This window comes from Anomaloglossus baeobatrachus, chromosome 4, assembly GCF_048569485.1.
Source record: "Anomaloglossus baeobatrachus isolate aAnoBae1 chromosome 4, aAnoBae1.hap1, whole genome shotgun sequence".
Lineage (NCBI taxonomy): Eukaryota > Metazoa > Chordata > Amphibia > Anura > Aromobatidae > Anomaloglossus > Anomaloglossus baeobatrachus.
This window is the reverse complement of record NC_134356.1, coordinates 431,653,168-431,678,156: the sequence shown is the minus strand read 5'-3', so window position 1 is coordinate 431,678,156 and position 24,989 is coordinate 431,653,168. Positions and strand designations below refer to the sequence as shown.

At 47.6% G+C, this 24,989-nt stretch overlaps 1 protein-coding gene across 2 annotated transcripts in view; it reads right to left on the bottom strand.

Moving 5' to 3' along the window:
• Positions 1–24,989, bottom strand: part of LOC142303759 (TRPM8 channel-associated factor homolog) — a 145,447-nt gene that overhangs the window by 11,970 nt on the left and 108,488 nt on the right. For both annotated transcript variants that reach the window (XM_075345451.1, XM_075345453.1), the window contains one exon: positions 12,472–12,809. In XM_075345451.1, coding sequence (XP_075201566.1) covers positions 12,472–12,809 — 338 coding nt within the window. The remainder of the gene's footprint in view (positions 1–12,471; positions 12,810–24,989) is intronic.

Below are 24,989 nucleotides of genomic sequence, written 5' to 3'. Positions count from 1 at the left end.
ACCCCACTGCCTGATGCCACTAAAGCTTCATATTTGTTGCACGTAATAAACATTCTGGTTTCCTTTTACTTTGCACCTCGCCATTACCATTATTACTGCATTTAACAATTTAATTTGCCCAATGGTACGCACATGCACTTTTATGTTGGTTTGTTTGCTTTTTAAATATGCATAAGGCTGTTTGGTTCTTATATAGGAGCTTAATTATAATTCATACTCATCATTCACATTTGGATAATAGGTTTTCATGCCCATGATATTATGGTTATATACCGTATTTCTTCATGTAATATGAAATGTAATAACCCTTAATGGTCAGTAGAGGTCGCCAAATGAGTGTTATTTTCAGCACTGGTACTATTTTAACACATAACAAATTGGAGGAATGTACATAAAAATATTTATTTATTTTCCATTTTCATTTTCTCTTCTCCATTGTACACATTCAGGCACCAAAATTACTAGCATCTAAAGACTTAAATATCTTATTTAACTGGGTGGTTCATTTAATTTAACTGGGCGTGTGCTGTGATACTAATATGACGATGTCCATTCATAAAAAGTCAGCGGTAAAAGCAGAAGCCAACACTTACCTAAATGAAACGTCTAGATTGCTGGTCGGGAATGTGCAAGCTTGCAATTTGTCTCACTTAACCACACTGATAACATCTCCTGTAGTAGCAGATCTGCCACCCTGAGATACCTCTGCTGTTTGTCTTCTCCCCCTCTCTTCTGACACGTTACATCACAGATGAGGGGGTATGGTCTTTTTTTTATTTTAGACAGAAGTTAGCCCCCTTAACAACCTCTTCTATGCAGTTAGGGAGCACCCCAGGGGCTCGGAGGAAGATACTTGTCATCGGGCCAGTGAGGGTCAGGGGACGTCACAAGTGATCCTGCCCGGTTTTGTGACCCCAAGGTGTCCATGGAGGGGAATGGGTGATGATGGGGATAGTTTTGTCTCGTGATGCACCTGCGGTATGCGGCCAGGGAATAGCCACCGCTGCTGTCGCTGTCCTCCGGGGTTGATGGTTATAGCAGCTAAGGTGTTTCTGCTCCCCATAGGTGGAGCGGTCTCCAGGGAGGATGATGAGCGGAGTAGTAATGGCGGCAGCCGAAGTGCGGGGCGGCGGCGCCAGCAAGGAAAGGCGGACACAGTCTCTGCAGGTTCCAGGTTTCTTTACTCACAGTCCTGGTTTACCCGGGAGATGCCGGTCACCGCCATGATGGGTCTCAGTTGATCCCGGATCCGTTGGAGATCAAAACCGGTACAGTGGACGGTGGGACCTTCCTCCTTGCGTTTCTGAAGGTGGATCCCCATGGCTTGAAGCTTCTTGGGGACCCCGGTTCTTGGAAAAGTGTTTACTCCCATCCCTTATGCAGGTGCCGCGGGTCCATTGTAGGGGCCTTCCTTGGAACACGACCCCGGACCCTATGTAGCACTGTGCTCTGGGAACTGTAGGGGCCGGAGGGACGTACAATTTTCCTGGCCTGCAGATTTTGGAGGACAACCTGAAGTATAATCTACCCTAGGATTCTGCCCCCTGTTTCTTCACCGGTCCTGAGGGAGCAATGAAGATCTCACCTAGGCGACCGTATTGACTCCTGCATCCCACCAGAGCCACTAGTAAACCCCGACTGCTCTCTTCCTCTCCTGCTGGAGAACTCTTTAACTGTTGTGTTGCTCTTAACTCCCCCTAGTGGCTGCTCCTCCCCCGGTTCCCTGTCGCTAGTGAGTGTCAGCCCCCCATGTTTGGTGACTGCCTTAAGACCCAACCCTAGTCGGTCCCCAGTGGGGAGGCCAACCTGGTTGTGTGTGATTTGGTATATGTAGAACTGGTACTGACCTCCTCTGGATAAAGGATGAGTAACGCACCTTAAGTGAGGTACAGTACCCTGTGGCGACTGAGGCCTCAGGGGCGCGACAGTTACACCTGGTAAGTGTGGTTTGCATTAGGAAACTGACAAGTCATGCCCCTTGTGCACATAATGTTCAGCTGAATTGTGACACCCTGGCAACACCAGGTAGTCACACTGTGACGCCCTGGACTAGCCAGGTACTCACAGGTAGGCCCTTGCACAACACCTGTCCCCTAAAAAGGTGTCATCAGCCAACCTTAAAACCCTAGTCACCTCCCTCAGGGTTTGATGGACACACCAGGGGGGCGTGCCCAGGTGGTTGGACACATCCACCGAGGAGTTCACAGGTCCTGAGGCAGGAAAAAGCAGTTAGATCAGTTGTGGAGTTTGAGGAGTGAGGTTGAAGTGCAGAGGCAAACCTGTGCCCAGGTCTGCCGCAGTCTAACAACAGGTGTCTGGGTCGGAGCCTGGTCACCTCTGGCTAGGAGGCATACAGTGGCCTCAGCCTGCAGGAGCCGGGAAGACGGCTCGGTGGAACCGTAAGGAACCGGGACAGGGTAGTGGCCCGCCGGTACTGAACCGGGGAACCGACTGGAAACCGGAGCACAAAAGGGGGTACTCAGACCCTGAAACAAGGTCCAGAAACCAGTGGACCACGTTAATTAACTGATTGAGGTCTGGACTTTAGGTCCTTTCCCACCCAAGTCCCGTCTGAAGGCAACAGCCTACTGAGGGGGATAGAAAGCCACCGCATAGGCAGAGAGATCCCACGGGCCAGCGTCTGCGGGCAAACAGGCTCTCCCGACATACACAACGCCGGAGAGCGGGCTCCCGTTGCTGAAGCACAGACAGCCCAGCGCTATAAACAAGGTGCAGGAGAAAGGTGGAGTGGGGGACCAGACGCAGTGGGGGACCAGACGCAGCCGGCTGCGGGCACCGACCACCATCATCTTGGTTTACCAGAGACTCTTGTGCATCAATCATAGTGAGTACAACTGTGCCTTCGGGCCGCGCACCACCCTGCACTGCTAAGCACCAACATACCATCCCAATCGGGTCCCAGGGCCATCACCCCTACCCACGGAGGGGTTAATACCTTGCTGCGCAACATCTCCCCCAGCACACACAGTGGTAGTGCACACATCAGCAGCAGCGGGAGCGGTGACTGTCACACACCTGCAGCAGAGAGATAATGGCGGCAAAGGGGAAAATGGCCGGGTCTTATAGGGCAAGGACATGTGACATGCACAGCCTATAACACATGCCCTTGCTTGTCTGGCAAAAATCCACTTTGCTGTGTGTGTGTGTCTGTGATTGGCTGACAGCCTGGCCCGCCCCACTGTACGCGCGGTTAGGAAAAAAAAAAAGGTGATCGCCATTCTTTCAGCACTTAGCAGCCCTGATCTAAACCCCGCCCCCCCCGCACACTATACGCTGAATTTTGATAATATCATTATTAACAGTGACTGACAGTATTACAGTGAAAAGCCAGCGAGTAACTAGCTACGCTTTTGGTGATCAAATTGTTATCAAATGGTAACTCTAACAGCCGAACTTGAAGCAAATCATTCGAGTTCGTCGAACGACTCGAACACCGCCCAAAATCACTCGAATTTGAAATTGGCGAACGGTTCAAATCGAACATCGCTCATCTCCAGCAGGCATCAGGAAGCTGGAATTGGAGCAAAGATTACCAAGAGAGCAGCTATGTGCGCAACGGGTCATCTGAGGCGGAATCATCTGGAAGTGTGCTGAGCCCAGAGAAGCCCAAAGGTTGAATACTGTTGCAAGAGGAACTTGGAGACCAAATAACATCACCAGAGGTACCCGAAGAACAAATACCATCACTAGAGGAACCCAAAGACAGAACACCAAAATTGTCATCAGATGAGGATCAGACTACACAGTCAAACACCAAACATTGAACTTTGAAAACCAGAGACTCAAAAATGAATATTTGTTTCAGAGCAGCATTTAAGAGAGCCGGTGCGTTCTTCCCGCTTTGACATACGTTACTAAGGGAGAGAACAGCTATTTTCTAAAGCCAACTGTTGGAGTAGTGAATTTCAACATAACAGTGCCACGTTAGTGAAACTATAGCCTAGATAGCTTTATCAAGGTATAAGTTTCCTTGTTCAACTACATATTGTGACTATAAGTAAGGGTAACACTGACGCTCTCTTGACAGAAGGACCAGGATGAGTTATTATGAAGAGAATTTGTTCATTAAGGCCCCGTCACACACAGAGATAAATCTTTGGCAGATCTGTGGTTGCAGTGAAATCATGGACATATTGTTCCATTTGTACACAGCCACAAACCTGGCACTGATTGTCCACAATTTCACTGCAACCACAGATCTGCCGCAGATTTCTCTGTGTGTGACAGGGCCTTAACATTCATTGATTGTATGTGCCTGATCAGTTGAGTGTAACTGTGAAAAGCGCTAACTGTAATTTGATTTGTTCATTTTAAATTTCTGTATTGCGTTTCACTTACTTATCCCTCTCCATCTCGCTAAAATCGATTGTAATCACTGCTGGGTCGTCTTTACTGAATGTTACATTTCTGGCCTGAGTGTTACAGAGGTAATATTTTTTTCTACAACAGAAAATTTGTGATACACTTAGGGAGTGTTATTAAATTGATGCAGCGTATTTTCTGTCACTCACATGAAGGGGCCCAGACAATGCATTATTTAATCTCCTCCTTGCTACCAACAAGCAGAACTTTTTCTTCAATTCTAAAAAAATGGAACTTCATAATAATGAACTTCAAAATAATCAATGGGACCTCCCTGCAGGTGCTCGGTTCCAGTCATTGGGATGGCACCAGAGCAGTGAACAGTGAGTGCTCAGTACACAGTGTGAGAGAATACTAGCCATTTTGTATTCTATAAAAACCATCTTGTCGTATACCTGAATGATGTCATTGGGTTCAGTTAATGCTGATGGGCGGGGAGGTTTTCACATTTCTATACACACCATTGCAGATCTTATTGGTGCACGGTAATTTTTGTTTGGGATACTATATAAGCTGGTCATATGATGTAATAAAACAGAAACTCTCAGTACACCATAATTGACTGGGCTGCATTAATTTCTCCAAGCACTTGTAAAACAAATCTTATTAATTTTGAGTTCCAATAGCATAGACTGAGTGAATTTTGCTCACAACAGTGAGCATGTTGTAATCATTCCTCATGCTTCTTGACTAATCTTACTGCACACACACTGCAGAGCAGGATTTCAGTCAGGGAGCGGTGGACGTGTCCCGATGACTTAGGATTAGCTGAGAACCGGGGCTCCTAAGCTGACCCTCAAGCTAGGGGGCCCTATGCTATCCCTAATCTCAGGGATACTCCAGATGGAGGAGATATCTGAGTCTCCTTCCTGGCCCTGCTCCTGATCTGATCCCCTGTCCTCCTTCCCCCAGGGAGGGACAGGACACGAGTGTGATGAATCCCACAGATAAAGACATAAAAGGGAAAACCAAAACTCTGTTACACCTGATGCACACACAAAGGTAGAGTCAATAAGAGGTGGAGCCCAGAAAGAGCGCGAAAGAGAGCCCCACTGCCAGAGACTTACCGGAAACCCTGTACCTTTAAGTAAGGGCGGAAAACAAGGACACATCGTCAAGATGTCCCCGTTGCTGACGCTGCAGCACCATCACCAGCTCCAGTGGTACCGCTTGCTATGCTGTACCTTCCAGGAGCAACATGGTTGCTGCGATACACTGGGGAAGCGTATACTCGGATTGACTTTAACAATGGACTGGACTGCAGTCGCTGTGAAAAAAGTCGGACACTATACCAGAGAATGTCTTATGGGTGTCCCGAACCAGGGGGGCTGTGACTGGTCCTCTGGTACCACCATGAGCAGCTAAGAATATATATATGTAAATAGGATAAGGACTTTTACTATGATACGTATGGTTTTTGCTATTGAAGAGTTTTTGCTCTGAGTTTTTTGTTTTTTTTTAATGAAAATTTCGATAGGCTGTTTTACTATATCTGTTTGCTATGTGGCGGTACATAACCTAATTGATCTATACATCTGTTTCTATTGTGTTATGATACCAGACTTTTGTGAAAAGTGTACAGAGTTTTTTATATAACTGCTAAGAGTTATTATGTTTGCAACGTTTAAGTGATACTTCCCATAAAGGGAAGAATGTTTCATTGTTTTTCTACATAACAACATTATTCAGTGTACCAATTATGTTTTGTTGCAGCCCGGAGTGCTGCGATTCGCTGTGGGGGAATATGGCACCCCTGAGGCTCAGTCACCACAGGGTATTGCATCTGACTTAAGGTGCAATACTCATCCTGAGTAAGGAAGAGGTTAAGCACTGGTTTTCACTTACACAACACACACAGCTCAGGTGCTTTCCCGCTGAAACTGGGCTAAAGGTGGTTACCATCACAACATGTTTTTCCCAGCCACCAGTGAGTCATCAGGAAGGTGGGGGCAACACAGGGGAAATGAGTGAACACACACATTCACCTCAGAATAGTCTGACACGCAGAACAACACGGTCGCTATAGAGAGTGCTTAAAAGCTTCTATAGTTAGGAGCGGGCACACTGAAAGGAGCAGGAGATGACAGTGGATGAGCTGGGTGACCGGTAGCTCCTATGGGATGAAGGAGAAACACGGTTGCCGAGGGGAGAGCTTCATTGCTCCTTTGGAACCGGCGCTGTTCAGGGTGCAGAGCCCTAGGGTGGAACATACTCTACTTTGGACCACCAGAATCTGCTGGACAGGGGGATTCCACATCACTCTGGCCACTACAAGGTACCGGAGCACAGTGGCACATAGGGTCCAGAGTCGTGATTGCAGTCAGGCCCCACAGTGGACCCGCACCACCTGTACACGGCATTGTAACTTTAACACTACACCGGGGTCCCCAAGAACTTCAGTTCACGAGAATCCACACTACAAAGCACAAGGAGGAAGGACCCACAGACTACCGCACCGGTTCTGACCTTTGACTTACCTGGGATCGGCTGGAGCTCAACCACAACGGAGACCGGTGCCTCCAGGCTGCCCACGAACTGTGAGTAAAAGACCTGGAACCGCAATTACTCCTTCATTGTCGTCGCCGTCGCCCCATGCTTCGGCGTCAACGGCCACTACCACCTCCATCATCCTCACCGGGGCCCGCTCCACCTGTGGGGAGCAGAAACACCCTTGCTGCAACACCATCAGCCCCGGAAGACATCGCTCGCAGCGGCGGCTAATCCCTGGCCGCGTACCACTGGTGGTGTCACGAAACAACTTCGAACATCCCCATCCATCCCCTTTTATTGTACACCTCAGGGCCACGAAGCCAGGCTGGGACATCCCAGACCTGACATCACCGGCCCGGCGACGAGTATATTTAACCCTTTGCCCCATGGGTGCTACATAAACTTCATAACTGCATCAAGCAATAAGCACTACTATGTCTGGGACACCAAAAGACACAGACCAACATAGAACAAACTACAGCTGGCACGAATGGAAGTATTCAACTAGCACAAAGAGGGGAGATGATGTGATAAGACTCCCCACAACATGTGATCAAAGGAGCAAGCAGACCAGCAGAGATAAAATCTATCTTTTTTGATCCAAGACACCAGAAAAAAAACACAGGTTGGAGTGTCAGAATCTGCAATCTGAACAGAGCCCGAAGCCGCCATGACAGTCGGCAAAGTTTGTACAAAACTCCATGTGACATTACCCCTTTCTTTAAAGGGGCCTCTGGTCTCTCTGGATGGAGACGATGGAATGTCCTAACCAGGCGCTCAACATGGATATCTGAAGCTGGTAATCAAGTCCTCTCCTCAGGACCATAACCTTGGAATGAACCAAGTACTGTAATGAACAGCGCCCAAAATGAGAATCAATGATTTTGGACACCTGAAATTCTAATGACCCATTGACTAAGACCAGAGGCGGAGGTTAGGGAAGAGAGGATCCTAAAGTCACATATTTCTTTAACAGAGATCTATGGAAAACATTATACATCTTGTAAGATGCTGGTAAGCCCATGCGGAAGCAACCAGAATAATGACTGCTGTGATTTTGTACAGACCAATAAACTGAGGTCTTAACTTCAGTGAAGGTACCTTAAGGTTAATGTTTCTTATAGACAACCACACCAGATCACTCACACATAGGTCCGACCAAACATACGTTTACACTCAGTCGCACATTTATACTTAGAACCCATGTCACGCAAATGCTGCCGAACCTTCTCCCGTGTGGACGATAATGCTGTGACTAATAGGTCCTCCCCAGGTACCCCTGATGACTGCTCTTCCTGAAATGTACATAACAGGGATGCCGACCATAGACACAAAAAATGGATATACACCAGAAGATTCATGGCAGCGATTATTGATGGCAAATTCGATGAGAGGAAGAATGAGGACCACTCTTCCTTATTATCAGAAATAAAACAAAGCAAATAGTGCTCCAAATTCTGATTCATGTGTTCTGTTTGCCCATTAGACTGAGTGTGGAACGTCAATGAATTAAATAGTTTAATCCCTAAACAAGAGCAGAAAGCTCACCAAAAGTTGGCAATAAACTGAGTTCCTCTATCAGAGCCAATATTAGAGGGGAGTTTAACAATCTCAAGTACAAACACCTGGGCTAAAGTCTTGGCATTAGGTATTGATGGTCAGGGCTCTTTTCCACTTACGATTTTCATGTGCGAGTGTGATCTGATAAAACATCGGATCGTACTCGCAGCAGCGTTAATCAATGAGACAGTGTCCTCTTTCCTTTTATTTCTAGACACAAATCGTGCTCTCGGTGCAATCGCAGCATGCTGCGTTTGGCAGTGAGTCTCGGCTCACGCACCTCCATACAAGCCTATGGGAGCGTGTGAAACATTGCACTGCACTCGCATGTTATGCAACCGCAGTGCAATATACACAGAGACAGACAGCGGAGGGGATGGGGAGAAAGTGCTCCCCCCCCTTTTCTCCGAGGCTGTGATACGATCTCAAGATCGCATCACAGTCGCATGACCCTTGGCTGATGCACAGAGCAGAGAGGGTCATTAGCATATTGCTACTGATGCTGTTGCATCGGAAGCAGTACATAAGTGGAAAAGAGCCCTAAGGCAATAAAATGTGTCATCTTGGAAAACCTATAAACAACCATAAAAATGACCGTATTACCAGCAGAGGAAGGTAAATCAGTGATAAAGTCCATGGAAATGTATGCCCAAGGTTAACTAGGAACACTCAAAGGCTGCAAACATTCTAAAGGATGAGGGTGAAATGCCTTTGTGCGCGCATAGGTGGCACATGCAGATGACACGCTCACCAGGGCTGTGGGGCACTCGGAACTGGGCCGGTTCTGTTCTAGAGGAAGTCATGGCGGCAGGGCCTGATTCCGTGACCCTGGCGGTGTCGTTTTAAATTAGTAGTGGGGGAATATTATTTACATGGGATAAGCCGTGACGCCACCCATGGTATACGGCCAGATATGGACCGCCGCTGCATTCAGTTCCCCTGGGGTCAGTGGTGATGCAGCAGAGGTATGTCAGCTCTCAACGGGTAGAGCTTAACCCCAGGACAGGTAAATAGGTTGTAAAGTCTATGGAGTGGAGATGTAATGGTAGGGTGCAGGGCCGGAGGCGCAGGCAATCACTGTTCAACACAGGAATGCAGTCACAAGTTCTTTACTCACAGTTAATAGTTCCAGGTTACCATGACTAGTCAGATGCTGCCCTCGGAATGCTGGGTCCTGCTGTGATAGGCCCTAGCTGGTCCCCGGATAGTTCGGAGACACAACCCCGTACACCCTTCTGTGTACCTTCCCTGCTCGTCTTCCTGTGCTGGCCTCTCCCACCTGCCCTGCGCCTCACACACAGTGCCCTGAGCCGGTGTCCGCGGACCCTTTTATGGGTGGCTTTCCTGCCTCGTCCTCTTTGGTCCTAAGTGGTTACCTTTTCAGCGGGTTATGTACGGTGGTGGCTTCAGTATTTGAAGTAGCCTCAGCCTCTGGTTTGCTAGCTGAGCCTGGTTGTTCTCCACTAGTCTAGGGACCGGTACCCCCTTGCGGCCAAGTCCCTCAACACTGGTATGCCAGCTGTGGATGTGAGCCCACGGGTGGACTTCTTACTTCCCGTGGCTCTAAGACTCTTTCTACTTCTTCTTCTTACTTTCTCCCTCCTGGCCCTTGGAGGGGCGAGGTGCTCCAGCTCCAGTCCCCAGGACCTCTATCCTTCACGTCTGCTTCCTGACTGACTAACGCTCTACAATCTGCTCCCACTAACTAAACTCCACCTCCAGACTGTGTTCGGGACTGTGCTCTCCCTAAGGTGCAACTTGCTCGAACCACGGTCTAATGGAGTGTCACTAAATTGAGAGTGTGTGCCTGTGTACAACGACTTGTGGCCTCCTCCTTAACCAGGATGGCAAAAGTTCATTCGACACCATTTTTTCTGTCTCTCAGTAAATAACGTCAAGGCAGATTTTCTTCTTCCAAACACAAACTTTATTGTTCTTCCACTCTTGCTTTATTCCAGTCCGCATTCCGCAGGCACCATTACACATTCCATGGGGGTTGCTTCCACACTAATATACAATTTAGCAGCTCTCCGTACTTAAAGTACCTTGGTCCTGTCTCAAACCTCTAGGCCTCTCATTCCTCCACCCAACTTCACGTAGGTCCCGACCAGTTCATTAGTCTGTTGGGCCACTTCACCCCACCCCAGGGAACCCTAATGCATATGGAGTACCGTAACCGACAGTGCTCTCCCATCCGTGCCCAGGCTAGGATTCAACCATACCTACTCTTTGAGGGCGCACTGACCTTCGGTTAGGTGAGGAAATCGTTGAGTATTCCGAGCCAGACAATACGGATGCCAGACCCCCAACTGTCAGGACTAAACCCTCTTCTTGGCGATGTAGTTAAGCAATCCGAAGCTGATCCCAAATGTCATGGTAGCAGGGGTGACACTTAGGGTCAGAATCTTCAAATGGGCTATTGTAAATACTTCTTCACAGGAACTCTCCTAATCCCTACTTTGTTTTTCCCTTTTATATCCACTACTCTCCTCCTCTTATTACTCTATCTCCCTACCCACCCAGGTGAAAGGACAGCCGTGCTAAAATACTGCCACCTGGTGGCTGTTACACACATTACAATATTTCCAGTATATGTCTAACGTGGATTACCCGTGTGCCGACTACTTCTACAGGGGTGGACCTAGTCCTCACCCCCCTACACAGTTATAGGGAGAAAATTCATTTATTTTCTTCCTGTAGCCTTTCTTCCAGCCACATATATTTAAAACAGGCTGCCATTTTTGATGTATAAAGGTATTTACCTGCAGATTAGCCCTATGGATGCAGGTAAATGCCACTGTATTTTGCAGGCAGGTTAAATTTAACATTGATTTTTATAGTTGTGTATGTAAACATGGTAAATAATACATCCTTGTGGTACAGATCTTGCACCATAGGCCCATTAATACTGCTGGGGGGAAATAGGGTTTTGATACCTGTAGCGTGCCCTTACAGAACCTGTCTGATTGCATAGTATGAGAATAAGCAATAGACTGCCAGCCAGTATGGTGCACTAGAGGTTACCATATGACTGGCACCTTATGGAAGCCATATCGGACTGCATGTTAAAGGGAATCTGTCACCAGGTTTTTTCTACCCCATCTGAGAGTAAATATCAGCAGTGAGAAAGGGAATAATACATAACTTTTATTAGAATTATTAAAAAAATTGCGTAGTGCTGCAATTTATAAATTAATTTTTTGTGCAAAAAAATGAAACAATACTCATGTCCAAGAGGACCTACAACTGGGTGAGACCATTCCATTTCTCTATTTATAATTGCATGATGTATAAATGAGCCGGTCATTATAAGCAAGAGGCAATAATTATACCTATATGTTTACTGCCGTGATTATACTCTGAATTAAATCCAAGAAACACCACTGTGATCTTGGATGGATTTTTGTTAGATTTCTGTTAGGTTATGGTTGGTAATTGGTGTTTACATGTATGAAAAGCTTGTTTTTTGGGGGATTTAGTAACCCCATACTGTATATTACATTGGTGAGTCCTATTGGGGGGCTTGGTTCCCACTGGAATATATCCTCCCATGACCCTAACCTGACTAATAGGATTATAGGTTGTTGCCCCATTTATCCGGCTCATAGTAGTCATCAATTCACAGTGTCTATGAATCTTGGACACCGATTTGGCGTCGAAGCCCCTCAATGTCCATCTGGTGATTATGGTCTATCATTGACGGACACCACCGGGGGGGCTCCAACGCTATCTTTGTTGGTCCTCTTGGACATGAGTATTGTTTCATTTTTTTGCACAAAAAATTATTTTATAAATTGCAGCACTACGCAATTTTTTTAATAATTCTAATAAAAGTTATGTATTATTCCCTTTCTCACTGCTGATACTTATCTTAATTTTGAGAGGTAATTTGGGAACGGCTTCTCATCACCTGTTTCTATACTGCTGGTATTTTTCCCATCTGAGAGTAGCATAATGTACAGCCAGAGACCCTGCTTCCAGTCACTTACTGAGCTGTTGCTGTTGTTTTTGATAAAATAAATTATTTCTGTGTCTTACCTGTAGATAAGTCTCCAGTGCAGTCCACACATCCCAGTCTGCTAACTTTGATCCATTCTTCAAATACGCTCTGATACGGGCATCTCTTTCTTCTGGTTTCAAATCAGGATGAGCCTTATCTCTTGGTATTCCCAGCACATTCTCATGTACATATACCGACCACAGGTTACATGTTGCTTCTGTAGTGTTAGGACGGAATTCCCAAGCACTCTGCTGCTGATTGTGCCCGAGTTCATGTATGGGTCCCCATATTCCATCTTTCTTAATGATTTTAAGATCTGTTAATTCATTGATTGACTGTTGATGACACATAACTGGGTATCCGGAATGCATCCAACCTAAAATGTAAAGTAACCATGCATGTTAAAGAGAAACAGTCAGCGTAATTTTGTAATGTAAAATAAAGACATGGCTGCAGCAATACTGATTAAATTGTTACATTTAGTGAAGAAATTCGCCTTGTGGTTCTTCGTTGATCACCATGTGAAGTTCTCTGCTAATTAGATTTGGTGCACAGGTGCTGGACTGCTCACTGGGTCTTTCCCTTACTCTTTACTTCCCAACGATCTGCCTGCCTCCATCTTTGAATTATCTACCTCTCCTCTCTTTGAAGTCTCAGCAGCGACCTGTCATTCAAATATTGGAGAAAGGTGAAGGGTCTGGGGAATCACAAGCAGTGTACACAGGGCTCCGACTCCCCCAAGCCGCCGCAGCGCCTATAACAGAATATGCATTGCTAATAGCTGGGCATTATTAATGCAATTTTAAATTTTGAGACTTCTTAAGGACCTTCGGTGACATCACAGCCATGTAATAATGACGTCACCACAGGTCATGTACTGTGCGGGAATCTAGAAAAACTGGAGAAGAGGAGATAGACAGGTACAGTAAGTATACTATGTGTATATACAGTATATATATATATATATATATATATATATATATATATATATATATAGGCACAGAAAGTATTCAGACCCCTTTAAATTCACTCTGTGTTTCATTGCAGCATACACTCTGCACCTCGTCTTGTCAGGAAAAAAACAGAAATATAGAGGTTTTTGTAAATTCATTAAACAAGAGAAACATGAAATATTATATGGTCATAAGTATTCAGACCCTTTGCTCAGACACTCATATTTAAGTCACATGCTGTCCATTTCCTTGTGATCCTCCTTGGGATGGTTCTACTCCTTCATTGGAGTCCAGCTGTGTTTAATTAAACTGATAGGACTTGATCTGGAAAGGCACACACCTGTCCATATAAGACCTCACATCTCACAGTGCATGTCAGACCAAATGAGAATCGTGCGGTCAAAGCAATTGCCCACAGAGCTCAAAGACAGAATTGTGGCAAGGCACTGATCTGGCCAAGGTTACAAAAGAATTTCTGCAGTACTCAAAGCTCCTAAGATCACAGTGGTCTCCATAATCTTTAAATTGAAGAAGTTCCAGCTAAATTGAGCAATCATGGGAGAAGTGCCTTGGTGAGAGAGGTAAAAAAGAACCCCAAGATTACTGTGGCTGAGCTCCAAAGATGCAGTAGGGAGATGGGAGAAAGTTACACAAAGTCAACTATCACTGCAGCCCACCACCAGTTGGGCCTTTATTGGAGAGTGGTCCGACTGAAGCCTCTCCTCAGTGCAAGACATGAAAGCCTGCATAGAGTTTGCAAAAAACCCATGAAGGACTCCCAGATTATAAAAAATAAGATTCCCTGGTCTGATGAGACAAAGATAGAACTTTTTGGTGATAATTCTAAGCGGTATTTGTGGAGAAAGCCAGGCACTGCTCATCACCTGTCCAATACAATCCCAACAGTGAAACATGGTGGTGGCTGTATCATACCATGGGGTTGTTTTTCAGCTGCAGGGACAGGATGACTGATTGAAATTGAAGGAAAGATGAATGAAGCCAAGTACAGAGATATTCTGGAAGAAAACCTCTTCCAGAGTGTTCTGGACCTCAGACTCATTCCAACAAGACAATGACCCTTAGCTAAGCACACAGCTAAAGTAACAAAGGAGTGGCTTCAGAACAACTCTGTGACCATTTTTGACTGGCCCAGCCAGAGCCCTGGCCTAAACCCAATTGAGCATCTCTGGAGAAACCTGAAAATGGCTGTCCACCAGCATTCACCAATCAACCTGATGGAACTGGAGAGGATCTGCAAGGAAGAATGGCAGAGGATCCCCAAATCCAGGTGTGGAAAAACTTGTTGCATCATATCCAAGAAGACTCATGGCTGTACTAGCTCAAAAGGGTGCTTCTACTCAATAAACAAAGGGTCTGAATCCTTATGACCATGTGATATTTCAGGTTTTTTTTGTTTAATACATTTGCACAAATTTCTACATTTCAGTTTTTTTCTAGTCATGATGTGGTGCAGATTGTACATTAATGAGAAAAAAATGAACTTTTTGAATGAACCAAATGGCTGTAATGAAACAAAGAGTGAAAAATTTAAAGGGGTCTGAATACTTTCTGTACCCACTGTATATATACACACACTAATCACTACAAGTTAGGGATATTTAACTTTCGGGTGAAATGTAAAACCTTCACTGTACAGTGATATTTGATCATGAAAGTTCAGTAGTCGAGTTATTGTCTGCTCAGGCATGTCACTCTAATCTTCTTGAAAGGCAGCCCTCAGGTCATTGAGGTTCTGGGGTACAGAGTTATGAGCCTCTACATGGCAACTAGGTTTTCTATGGGATTCAGGTCTGGAGAAAGTGCAGGACACTCCATTTGACGTACCTCAGTCTCCAGCATCATAAGATGAAATTAGGCCTGTGTTGTTCATACAGAGGTTCAATGACTGAACTAATTATGTTAATCAAGTAGTAGGGGATTGTCATCGTACCATTCATAAGGTGTAGGGCAGTTTTGTATTGAGTAGTTACATCTGCCCACACTGTAATACCACCACCAAAGGCTCATCTGGTAACAACAGTGACTGATGCACAGCGCTCTACTTTACGTCTACAACATCATTAGTGCCCATCATTTCTGCTCAGTGTGAATTGACTTTCATCAGTGAACAGCACTGAGGCCCACTGGTCCCTTGTCCAGCAAAATGATAACGCCTATGCTTGGTGGTGTGGTCAGGTACTCTTGTAGGTCATCTAGCACGCAGACCACGCTTATGTAAATGGTTTCGAATGGTCTGACGTGACACTTGGGTGCCTTGTACCTCTCTTAAATGTGCCTGGAGTTGTGTGCCATTCATTATCCAGTTCCGCAGGCCAATGTTCACAATGAAACGGTCATCTGTGTGACATATTGTCAAAGAACATGCTCTTTCATGCCTTCCTGTGACTCTTCCAGTCTTTCTGTATCTGTGTTGCAACCTGCTGATGACATTCTGTGACACTCTAAGCTCTGTCACCACTTCTGTCTGACAGACAAGATCCTACTTGAAACATTGCAATGACGAGGTACTGTTGATCAATTGTTGGGTGTCGTCTTGGTCTCATGATGTCAAAATGTGAACAGCACGATGAGGATGAGTGTTTAAATACCAATTCTAATTGAACTAAAAAAATGTATTGGGCGATTCACTTATCCAACACCTTTTATGAATTTTGCCAGTAAGCTCCCTGCTGGAGAACAGCACGTTGTGTAAAAATTACTGAAATATTGAACAGTTAGACAAGTGCATTCAAAAGTTTAAAGAAAGTTTCATTACGTTCACCTGAAAAGGTTAGAGGGCATTTTAAGAACATCCTGAAATTTCACCAGAAAGGCAAATATCCAATTTACAATGTGTGAACTAGGTATTGAACATGTCACCAATTTTCTAAGTAAATACAATTCTAAAGGTACTATTGACAATAATTTCTCACCAGATGTCGGTAGCAACCCATTGAATCTATATAGGCAAAGAAATCAAACCATATCTGTCCATAAATTTAGTGATATGTAATAATGAAAAATGACCCAGGAAAATTGTATTGAGCACGCTTACTGAACTTTATTAAAAACTTTATTGGAGATGACTAATGATGAGCGTGTGTGCTTGGCATGCTTTGTTACTTGATCGAGCAGTGAGAAATTGCTTGTTACTTGAGAGAAGCAGAAGAGCATTACAAATTGATCCTCTTGAGTAACGAGCTGCCAAGATTTTAGTGCTTGCCTATCACTAATGATGACAGCTTCAAGACGCCTCATGTATGGAGAAACTAGTCGCATGCATTGCTCAGGTGTGATTTTGGCCCATTCGTCACACAGTCTTCAAATCTAGTGATGAGCGAGCATGCTTGTAACTACTCGGTACTCGCACGAGTATCGCTGTACTCGGGCTGCTCGGCGGGGACCGAGTAATCTCGCGATACTCGTGCTGTACTCGTGGTCTTCATCCCTGCATGTTGGCGCTCTTTTGAGAGCCAGCCCTCATGCAGGGATTGGCTGGCAGACCACTGCAATGCCACAGCCCTGTTAGTTGTGGAATTGCAGTGATTGGCCGGCCTGCACAGCGTGACCGAGCCTTTATACCGGCCTGCGCGCTGTGCTCTGCTCACAGCTATCCAGACAGTCAGTGCAGGGAGAGTGTCGCTGATTCAGGGAAAGCTTTGCGGCCCTTTATAGTTAGTTCCGGAGCAGGGCTGCAAACAGTGTGACCAGAAGTCCTTCTCAGGACTATTATAGTTGTATACAGGCAGGCAGGGTATAGCCAGGTCGGAGTACAGTAGCAGAGTCCTTCTCAGGACTATTGTTGCTATATACAGGCAGGGTATAGCCAGGTCGGAATACAGGCTAGTGACCAGAAGAGTCCTTGTCAGGACTATTGTAGCAGTATACAGGCAGGCAGGCAGGCAGGGTATATAGCCATTCCTAGTGGTGACCGTATACCAGCCTTCATCATATCTGGGGCTGGTGTACACAGTCTAAAACAGTCCAGATAGTGTCAGACTTCTCAGTAATTGTCGCTCCTAAAAACCAGTTAGGTTCTTATTGCGTCCGTGCTTGCATTTAAAAACAGCACGTGTGTGTCTGTCGGTGGCAGCGTACAGGTGCACGTTTTGCACAAACTATTATATAACGCACAAGTCTAGTGTATAATACACGTCAGTCAGCAGTGGCTGATAGTGTCAGACTTCTCAGTAATTGTCGCTCCTAAAAACCAGTTAGGTTCTTATTGCGTCCGTGCTTGCATTTAAAAACAGCACGTGTGTGTCTGTCGGTGGCAGCGTACAGGTGCACGTTTTGCACAAACTATTATATAACGCACAAGTCTAGTGTATAATACACGTCAGTCAGCAGTGGCTGATAGTGTCAGACTTCTCAGTAATTGTCGCTCCTAAAAACCAGTTAGGTTCTTATTGCGTCCGTGCTTGCATTTAAAAACAGCACGTGTGTGTCTGTCGATGGCAGCGTACAGGTGCACGTTTTGCACAAACTATTATATAACGCACAAGTCTAGTGTATAATACACGTCAGTCAGCAGTGGCTGATAGTGTCAGACTTCTCAGTAATTGTCGCTCCTAAAAACCTGTTAGGTTCTTATTGCGTCCGGGCTTGCATTTAAAAACCGCACGTGTGTGTTGCAGTCGGTGGCAGCGTCAGGCTCCACATTGTCCCTGGATAGAGATGTGCATAAGGGCCTCAAAACATTGTTCCCATTGCAAAGGAGCGGGTCGCCTGTCGTTGTAATGTCCATTCTGAAAGAATGGTCGAAAAAATTTACCACTGGGGGTATACCTGAAACAACGGCCTAACTATTGTAACGGTCATCATGATGGCGCATGAGGAGAAGGAGGAGCAGTCCAGCGATTAGCCAAAGTCCAGAAGTGTGTACCCATGGGTGAGTGTAGGTACATGGCAAACTTTAAATTCCGCTCTCATTTGCTGGTGGTGTGGTGAAGTCTGGCCCAATCCAACCCTTGTTCATCTTGATCAGAGTCAGCCTGTCAACATTTACAGTTGACAGGCAGGTGCGTTTATCTGTAATGATTCCACCTGCGGCACTAAAAACACGCTCTGACAAAACGCTAGCGGCAGGGCATGCCAGGACTTCGAAGGCGTAGAGAGCCAATTCATGCCACGTGTCCAGCTTGGATACCCATTAATTGTAAGGCACAGAGGAATGTCGGAGTACAGTTGTTTGATCTGCAAGGTACTCCTTGAGCATCTGGGCAAACTTAGGATTTTTTGTGGCACTACCCCGCACCTCAGGGGCTGTGGTATGTGAGGGCCTGAGAAAACTGTCCCACATCTTAAAGACTGTTCCCCTACCTCTGGCGTATTGGACTTGTGCCCCTCTCGGCTGTACGCCTTGGTTGTCCACTGATTCCTGACCTATGCCGCTAGCGTTTTGTGAGGGGAATGCTTTGCCTACTTCCGTGACTATGGCCTTCTGGAACTGCTGCATTTTGCCTGACCTCTTCGCCTCGGGAATAAGAGACATAAAGTTCTCCTTGTAGCGTGGGTGTAACAGTGTTACCAACCAGTAATGATTGTCGGCAAAGATGTTCTTAACGCGAGGGTCACGAGACAGGCAGCTTACCATAAAGTCAGCCATGTGTGCCAGACTCTTAACAGCCATCACTTCAGTATCCTGACCAACACGATGACTGAACATGCTGTCCTCCTCCTCCTCCTCCTCCTCCTCCTCCTCCTCCTCATCTACCCTGTCCTCTGGCCAGCCACGCTGAACCGAGGATATGACTGCATGTCATATCCTCAATTTGGCCAGAGAGTTGCTCCATGTCTTCATCCTCCTCCTCGTCATAGTCCTCCACTGCACGTTGTGATGAGACGAGGCTGGGCTGTGTGTTATCACCCACACCCACTACTGTTTCTTGCTCAAACTCATCGCGCTCCGCCTGAAATGCATCATGGTTGTTTTTTGAGCAGAGACCATTTTAGAAGGCAGAGAAGCGGTATGGTGACGCTAATAATGTCGTCATCGCCGCTCACCATCTTGGTGGAGTCCTCAAAGTTTTGGCGGATGGTACATAGGTCGGACATCCATATCCACTCCTCAGGTGTTATGTGTGGAGTTTGACCCATTTCCCTACGGCTTAGGTAATGCAGGTACTCAACAACTGCCCTCTTCTGCTCACATATCCTGACCAACATGTGCAGAGTTGAATTCCAACGCGTGGGGACATCACACACCAGTCTGTGAGCCGGAAGATGCAAAAGGCGCTGAAAGCCGGCAAGGCCGGCTGAAGCAGTAGGTGACTTTCGAAAATGTACAGACAGGCGGCGAACTTTTACCAGCAGATCAGACAGCTCTGGGTATGACTTTAGAAACCGCTGAACCACGAGGTTGAGCACATGGGCCACGCATGGAACATGTGTCAGCTGGCCTCGCCTCAAAGCCGCCACCAGGTTCCAGCCATTGTCACACACAACCTTTCCTGGCTTTAGGTTCAGAGGTGTGAGCCAGTGATCTGCCTGCTGTTTCAGAGCTGTACACACCTCTTCTGCATTGTGGGGTTTGTCACCTATGCAGATTAGCTTCAGCACAGCCTGTTGCCGCTTCGCCGAGGCAGTGCTGCAGTGCTTCTGTGTCGCCCTGGACAAGCCAGGGGCAACAGAGCACAACACTTACACACCCCACACTCCCTGCAGGCATATCATAGTCAAAACACAAAATCCTTGTTGCCTTCCCCAGGGGCTGTTGTCCACACCAGGGGGTGGAGCCAGGCGGTTGGTCTCCACTCACCAAGGAGGAGGGAAAACACAGGCAGTGAGAGTTAAGCTAAGGAAGTGGAAGGAGGAAAGTAGTAGAGAGGAGAAAAGTGACAGCAAAGAGCCTGAAGTTGGTCCGGGTGTGTGGCCCGGACAGGACAGCAAGGTTGGCAGGATGTGGTGACCGTCTGCAGTGGAGGCCGATTGGAGTCTGCCGTAAGGACCGTGGACGGGTGGTGACCCGGCCGTACCGGACCGGTATACAAAGAGAAGACAGCACCATTGGCAGGGGCCTTTCGGATCCCGGCAAGGCTTGGTGTCGCCGTGAATTTGCCAAATCCATTAGTGAAGGGGACCTCAGGGTTTCCAAACAGCCAAGTCACGATAGAAGGCAACCGTCCAACCGTGAAGGGGAGACACCGCCACCGCCAAGGGCAACCGTCTCCCAGGGCCAGCGCCTGTGGGCAAAAGGGTCTCCTCCGGCCCATATCCAGGTCGGGGAGCGGGTTACCGGTGGGAAACCATCACTACCAACACTGAACTTAGGTGCAGGGAGAGACAGTCATCACTAACCTGCAGGGAGGAACAACCGCAGCCGTCCGAGGGACCCGTCCATCCAGCCACTTGTTTTACCGTGAACTGTGTCATCATCATTGGGCTGAGTGAGTACCTCCGTGCCGTGCGGCACAGCGCTGCCCCTGCGACCCTGCACCTCATCAGGCCCCGCTACCCGCCTGTCATCCATCTCTACCCCATCACCGGGCCCCGGGACAACCAACCCCCCTACCCACGGAGGGGAGAAATAACAACAAAGCTGCTCCCTGTCACAGGCTCCCGGGATACCCGTCCAGAGCAGCGGTGGTGTCCACACAATCACCACAACCGTGGGTGGCGTCACGGACAATATCCCCAAAACCCAAACCACCCCTTTTCACTCACGGGCGAGGAGCGCCGCTCGAGCCTCCGGGATCCGGCCATCGCTCGAGCCACCGAGCAGCAGCAGCCGTAGAGCAGCGGCAGCCGGACCCGAGCAGTGGGAGAGCGCAGCGTCCCCTCCTCCGCCCGCGACAATTCCAGCTTGGGACTGGTGTGGAGGGTAAAGTGGATGAGGATGCGCAGGAGGAGGAGGAGGCTGAGGAGCATGACATTCCGGAGCTGTAGAGTGTGGGTGAAACACTGACTGAGGTAGGGCCTGCAAACCTTGGTGTGGGAAGGACGTGTTACGTCCCTCGCTCAGACTGGGTCCCAGCTTCCACAATATTAACCCAGTGTGACGTCAACGAGATGTAGCAGCCTTGCCCACATGCACTTGTCCACGTGCCTGTGGTTAGGTGGACTTTGGGTGAAACAGCGTTGTTCAGGGCACGTGTGATGTTTTGTGACACGTGGTTATGCAATGTGGGGACGGCACACCGGGAGAAATAGTGGCGGCTGGGGACCGAGTAACGTGGGACAGCTGCCACCATCAGGTCGCGGAATGCTTCTGTCTCAACCAGCCTAAAAGGCAACATTTCCAGCGCAAGCAGTCGCGAAATGTTAGCATTTAGAACTGTGGCATGTGGGGCGTTGTCAGTGTATTTGCGCCTGCGTTCAAAGGTTTGCTGAATGGATAACTGAACGCTGCACTGGGACAAGGACGTGCTTGATGATGGTGTTATTTCTGCGTGGGCAACGCAGAGGTGCAGGGCCGGAGGAGGCTTGTTCGCGGGCAGCATGGACAGGGGATTGGCTCGCATGCACAACAAGCGAAGATGTAGCAGTGACATCAGCAAGCACTGCTCCTCGACTCTGTTGTACATCCCACAAAGTCGGGTGCTTGGCTGACATGTGCCTGATCATTCTGGTGGTGGTCAGGCTGCTAGTTTTGGTACCCCTGCTGATGCTGGCACGGCAGGTGTTGCAAATGGCCTTTTTAGAATCATCTGGAGCCAACTTAAAAAACTGCCAGACTCGGGAAGACCTAACATTTGTACAGGCACCTTGTGTCGTGTTGTTCCGGGGAACAGTTGCCTGACGTCTGCCTGGGGCCACCACCCTGCTTCTTACTGCCTGTTGGGATGCTACGCCTCCCTCCCCCTGTGCACTGCTGTCCTCGCTCTGCATATCCTCCTGCCAGGTTGGGTCAGTTACTGGATCAGCCACCACGTCATCTTCGTCTTCCGCACCCTGCTCCTCCTGACTTCCTGACAATTGTGTCTCATCATCGTCCACCCCTTGTTGAGACACGTTGCCAACTTCGTGAGAAAATGGCTGCTGAAATATTTGGGCATCTGTACATACGATCTCCTCATGACCCACTTCAACAGGAGCTGGCGAGAGGCCAGAATGTGTGAATGGAAACGTGAACGAACAGCTCTTCCGAGTGTCCAAGTGTGGGATCAGTAATGTCCGTGGACGTGTACTCGGCCTGGTGGTAGGAAGGAGGATCAGGTTCCAAAATGTGCGGTGCAGTATCACGGCTACTGACACTTGACCGTGTGGAAGACAGAGTGTTTGTGGTGGTGCCAATCTGACTGGAAGCATTATCCGCTATCCAACTAACAACCTGTTGACACTGGTCTTGGTTCAAGAGCGGTGTACTGCTGCGGTCCCCAAGAATTTGGGACAGGACGTGCGAGCGAGTAGATGTGGCCCTTTGTTGTGGCGAAATTAGAGCTTGCACACGACCTCGGTCTCTGCCTGCACCACCATCACGTCCACTTCCTTGTTCGTTGACAACGCCCTTGCGCATTTTGCAATGCTGTGCTGATGTGTATTCACTAGACTTGTGCGTTATATCCAAGTTTTTGCAAAATGCACACAAGTGCAGCGGAAAGCTGCCACCAACAGGCACACACGTGCGGTTTTTAAATGCAAGCACGGAGGCACTAAGAACCTAACAGGTCTCTATCCAGGGACAACGTGGAGCCTCCCAATTTTTGGCTGCCCTGCCTAAGGGCTATACTACAATAGACCCACTTCCTTACAATGGGCACTTCAGGTTTACAGGCCCTCATGCACGTCTCTATCCAGGGACAACGTGGAGCCTCCCAATTTTTGGCTGCCCTGCCAAAGGGCTATACTACAATAGACCCACTTCCTTCCAATGGGTACTTCAGGTTTACAGGCTCTCATGCACGTCTCTATCCAGGGACAACGTGGAGCCTCCCAATTTTTGGCTGCCCTGCCTAAGGGCTATACTACAATAGACCCACTTCCTTACAATGGGCACTTCAGGTTTACAGGCCCTCATGCACGTCTCTATCCAGGGACAACGTGGAGCCTCCCAATTTTTGGCTGCCCTGCCAAAGGGCTATACTACAATAGACCCACTTCCTTCCAATGGGCACTTCAGGTTTACAGGCCCTCATGCACGTCTCTATCCAGGGACAACGTGGAGCCTCCCAATTTTTGGCTGCCCTGCCTAAGGGCTATACTACAATAGACCCACTTCCTTACAATGGGCACTTCAGGTTTCCAGGCCCTCATGCACGTCTCTATCCAGGGACAACGTGGAGCCTCCCAATTTTTGGCTGCCCTGCCAAAGGGCTATACTACAATAGACCCACTTCCTTCCAATGGGCACTTCAGGTTTACAGGCCCTCATGCACGTCTCTATCCAGGGACAACGTGGAGCCTCCCAATTTTTGGCTGCCCTGCCTAAGGGCTATACTACAATAGACCCACTTCCTTACAATGGGCACTTCAGGTTTCCAGGCCCTCATGCACGTCTCTATCCAGGGACAACGTGGAGCCTCCCAATTTTTGGCTGCCCTGCCAAAGGGCTATACTACAATAGACCCACTTCCTTACAATGGGCACTTCAGGTTTCCAGGCCCTCATGCACGTCTCTATCCAGGGACAACGTGGAGCCTCCCAATTTTTGGCTGCCCTGCCAAAGGGCTATACTACAATAGACCCACTTCCTTCCAATGGGCACTTCAGGTTTACAGGCCCTCATGCACGTCTCTATCCAGGGACAACGTGGAGCCTCCCAATTTTTGGCTGCCCTGCCTAAGGGCTATACTACAATAGACCCACTTCCTTACAATGGGCACTTCAGGTTTACAGGCCATCATGCACGTCTGTATGCAGGGGCATTGGTGAACCTCACAATTTTGGACTGCCCTGGCAAAGGAAAATACTACAAAGACTCAGTTCCTCAAAATGGGCACATTAGACTCAGAGGCCTTTATGTACGTCTCTTCTCAGGGACATCGGAGTGCCACACAATGTTTTCACGTAAAATCTTTCATGTATTAATCTCAAAAAGTAACATACACCAGCTCTATCTCACTATTGGGTATGTGCCCTTAACATTTCTGCCATGAAAAATCATTTTGGGGTCATTTTGGAAGGTTTTCTGGTGAGTCCGTAAAAATGGCGTGAAACGCGGACAAAATTGTTCACAGCTGTGACTTTTGAGTGATAAATGCTTCAAGGGGTCTTCCCCATGCTGTTGCCATGTCATTTGAGCACTCTTCTGAGACTTTTGTGACATTTTTAGGGTTTCTCCATGCTGCCGGGGGGTCATTTCACAAAAATACTCGGGTCTCCCATAGGATAACATTGGGCTCGTTGCTCGGCCCGAGTACACGAGTATCTTGGGATGCTCGGCCCGAGCTTCGAGCACCCGAGCTTTTTAGTACTCGCTCATCACTATTCAAATCCTAAAGGTTCTGTTGGCTCCTTATATGAACTCTGAGCTTTGGTTACTTCTATAAATTTCCTATTAGATTTAGGCCAGGTAATTGGCTGGGCCATTCCAGTAGCTTTATTTTCTGTCTTGAAACTAATGAAAAGTTTCCTTGCCTGTGTGTTTGGGATCACTGTTTTGCTGACATGTTTATCCTTGTTTAGGTGGCAGCAGATTTTATCAAAAATGCCCTAGTACATTT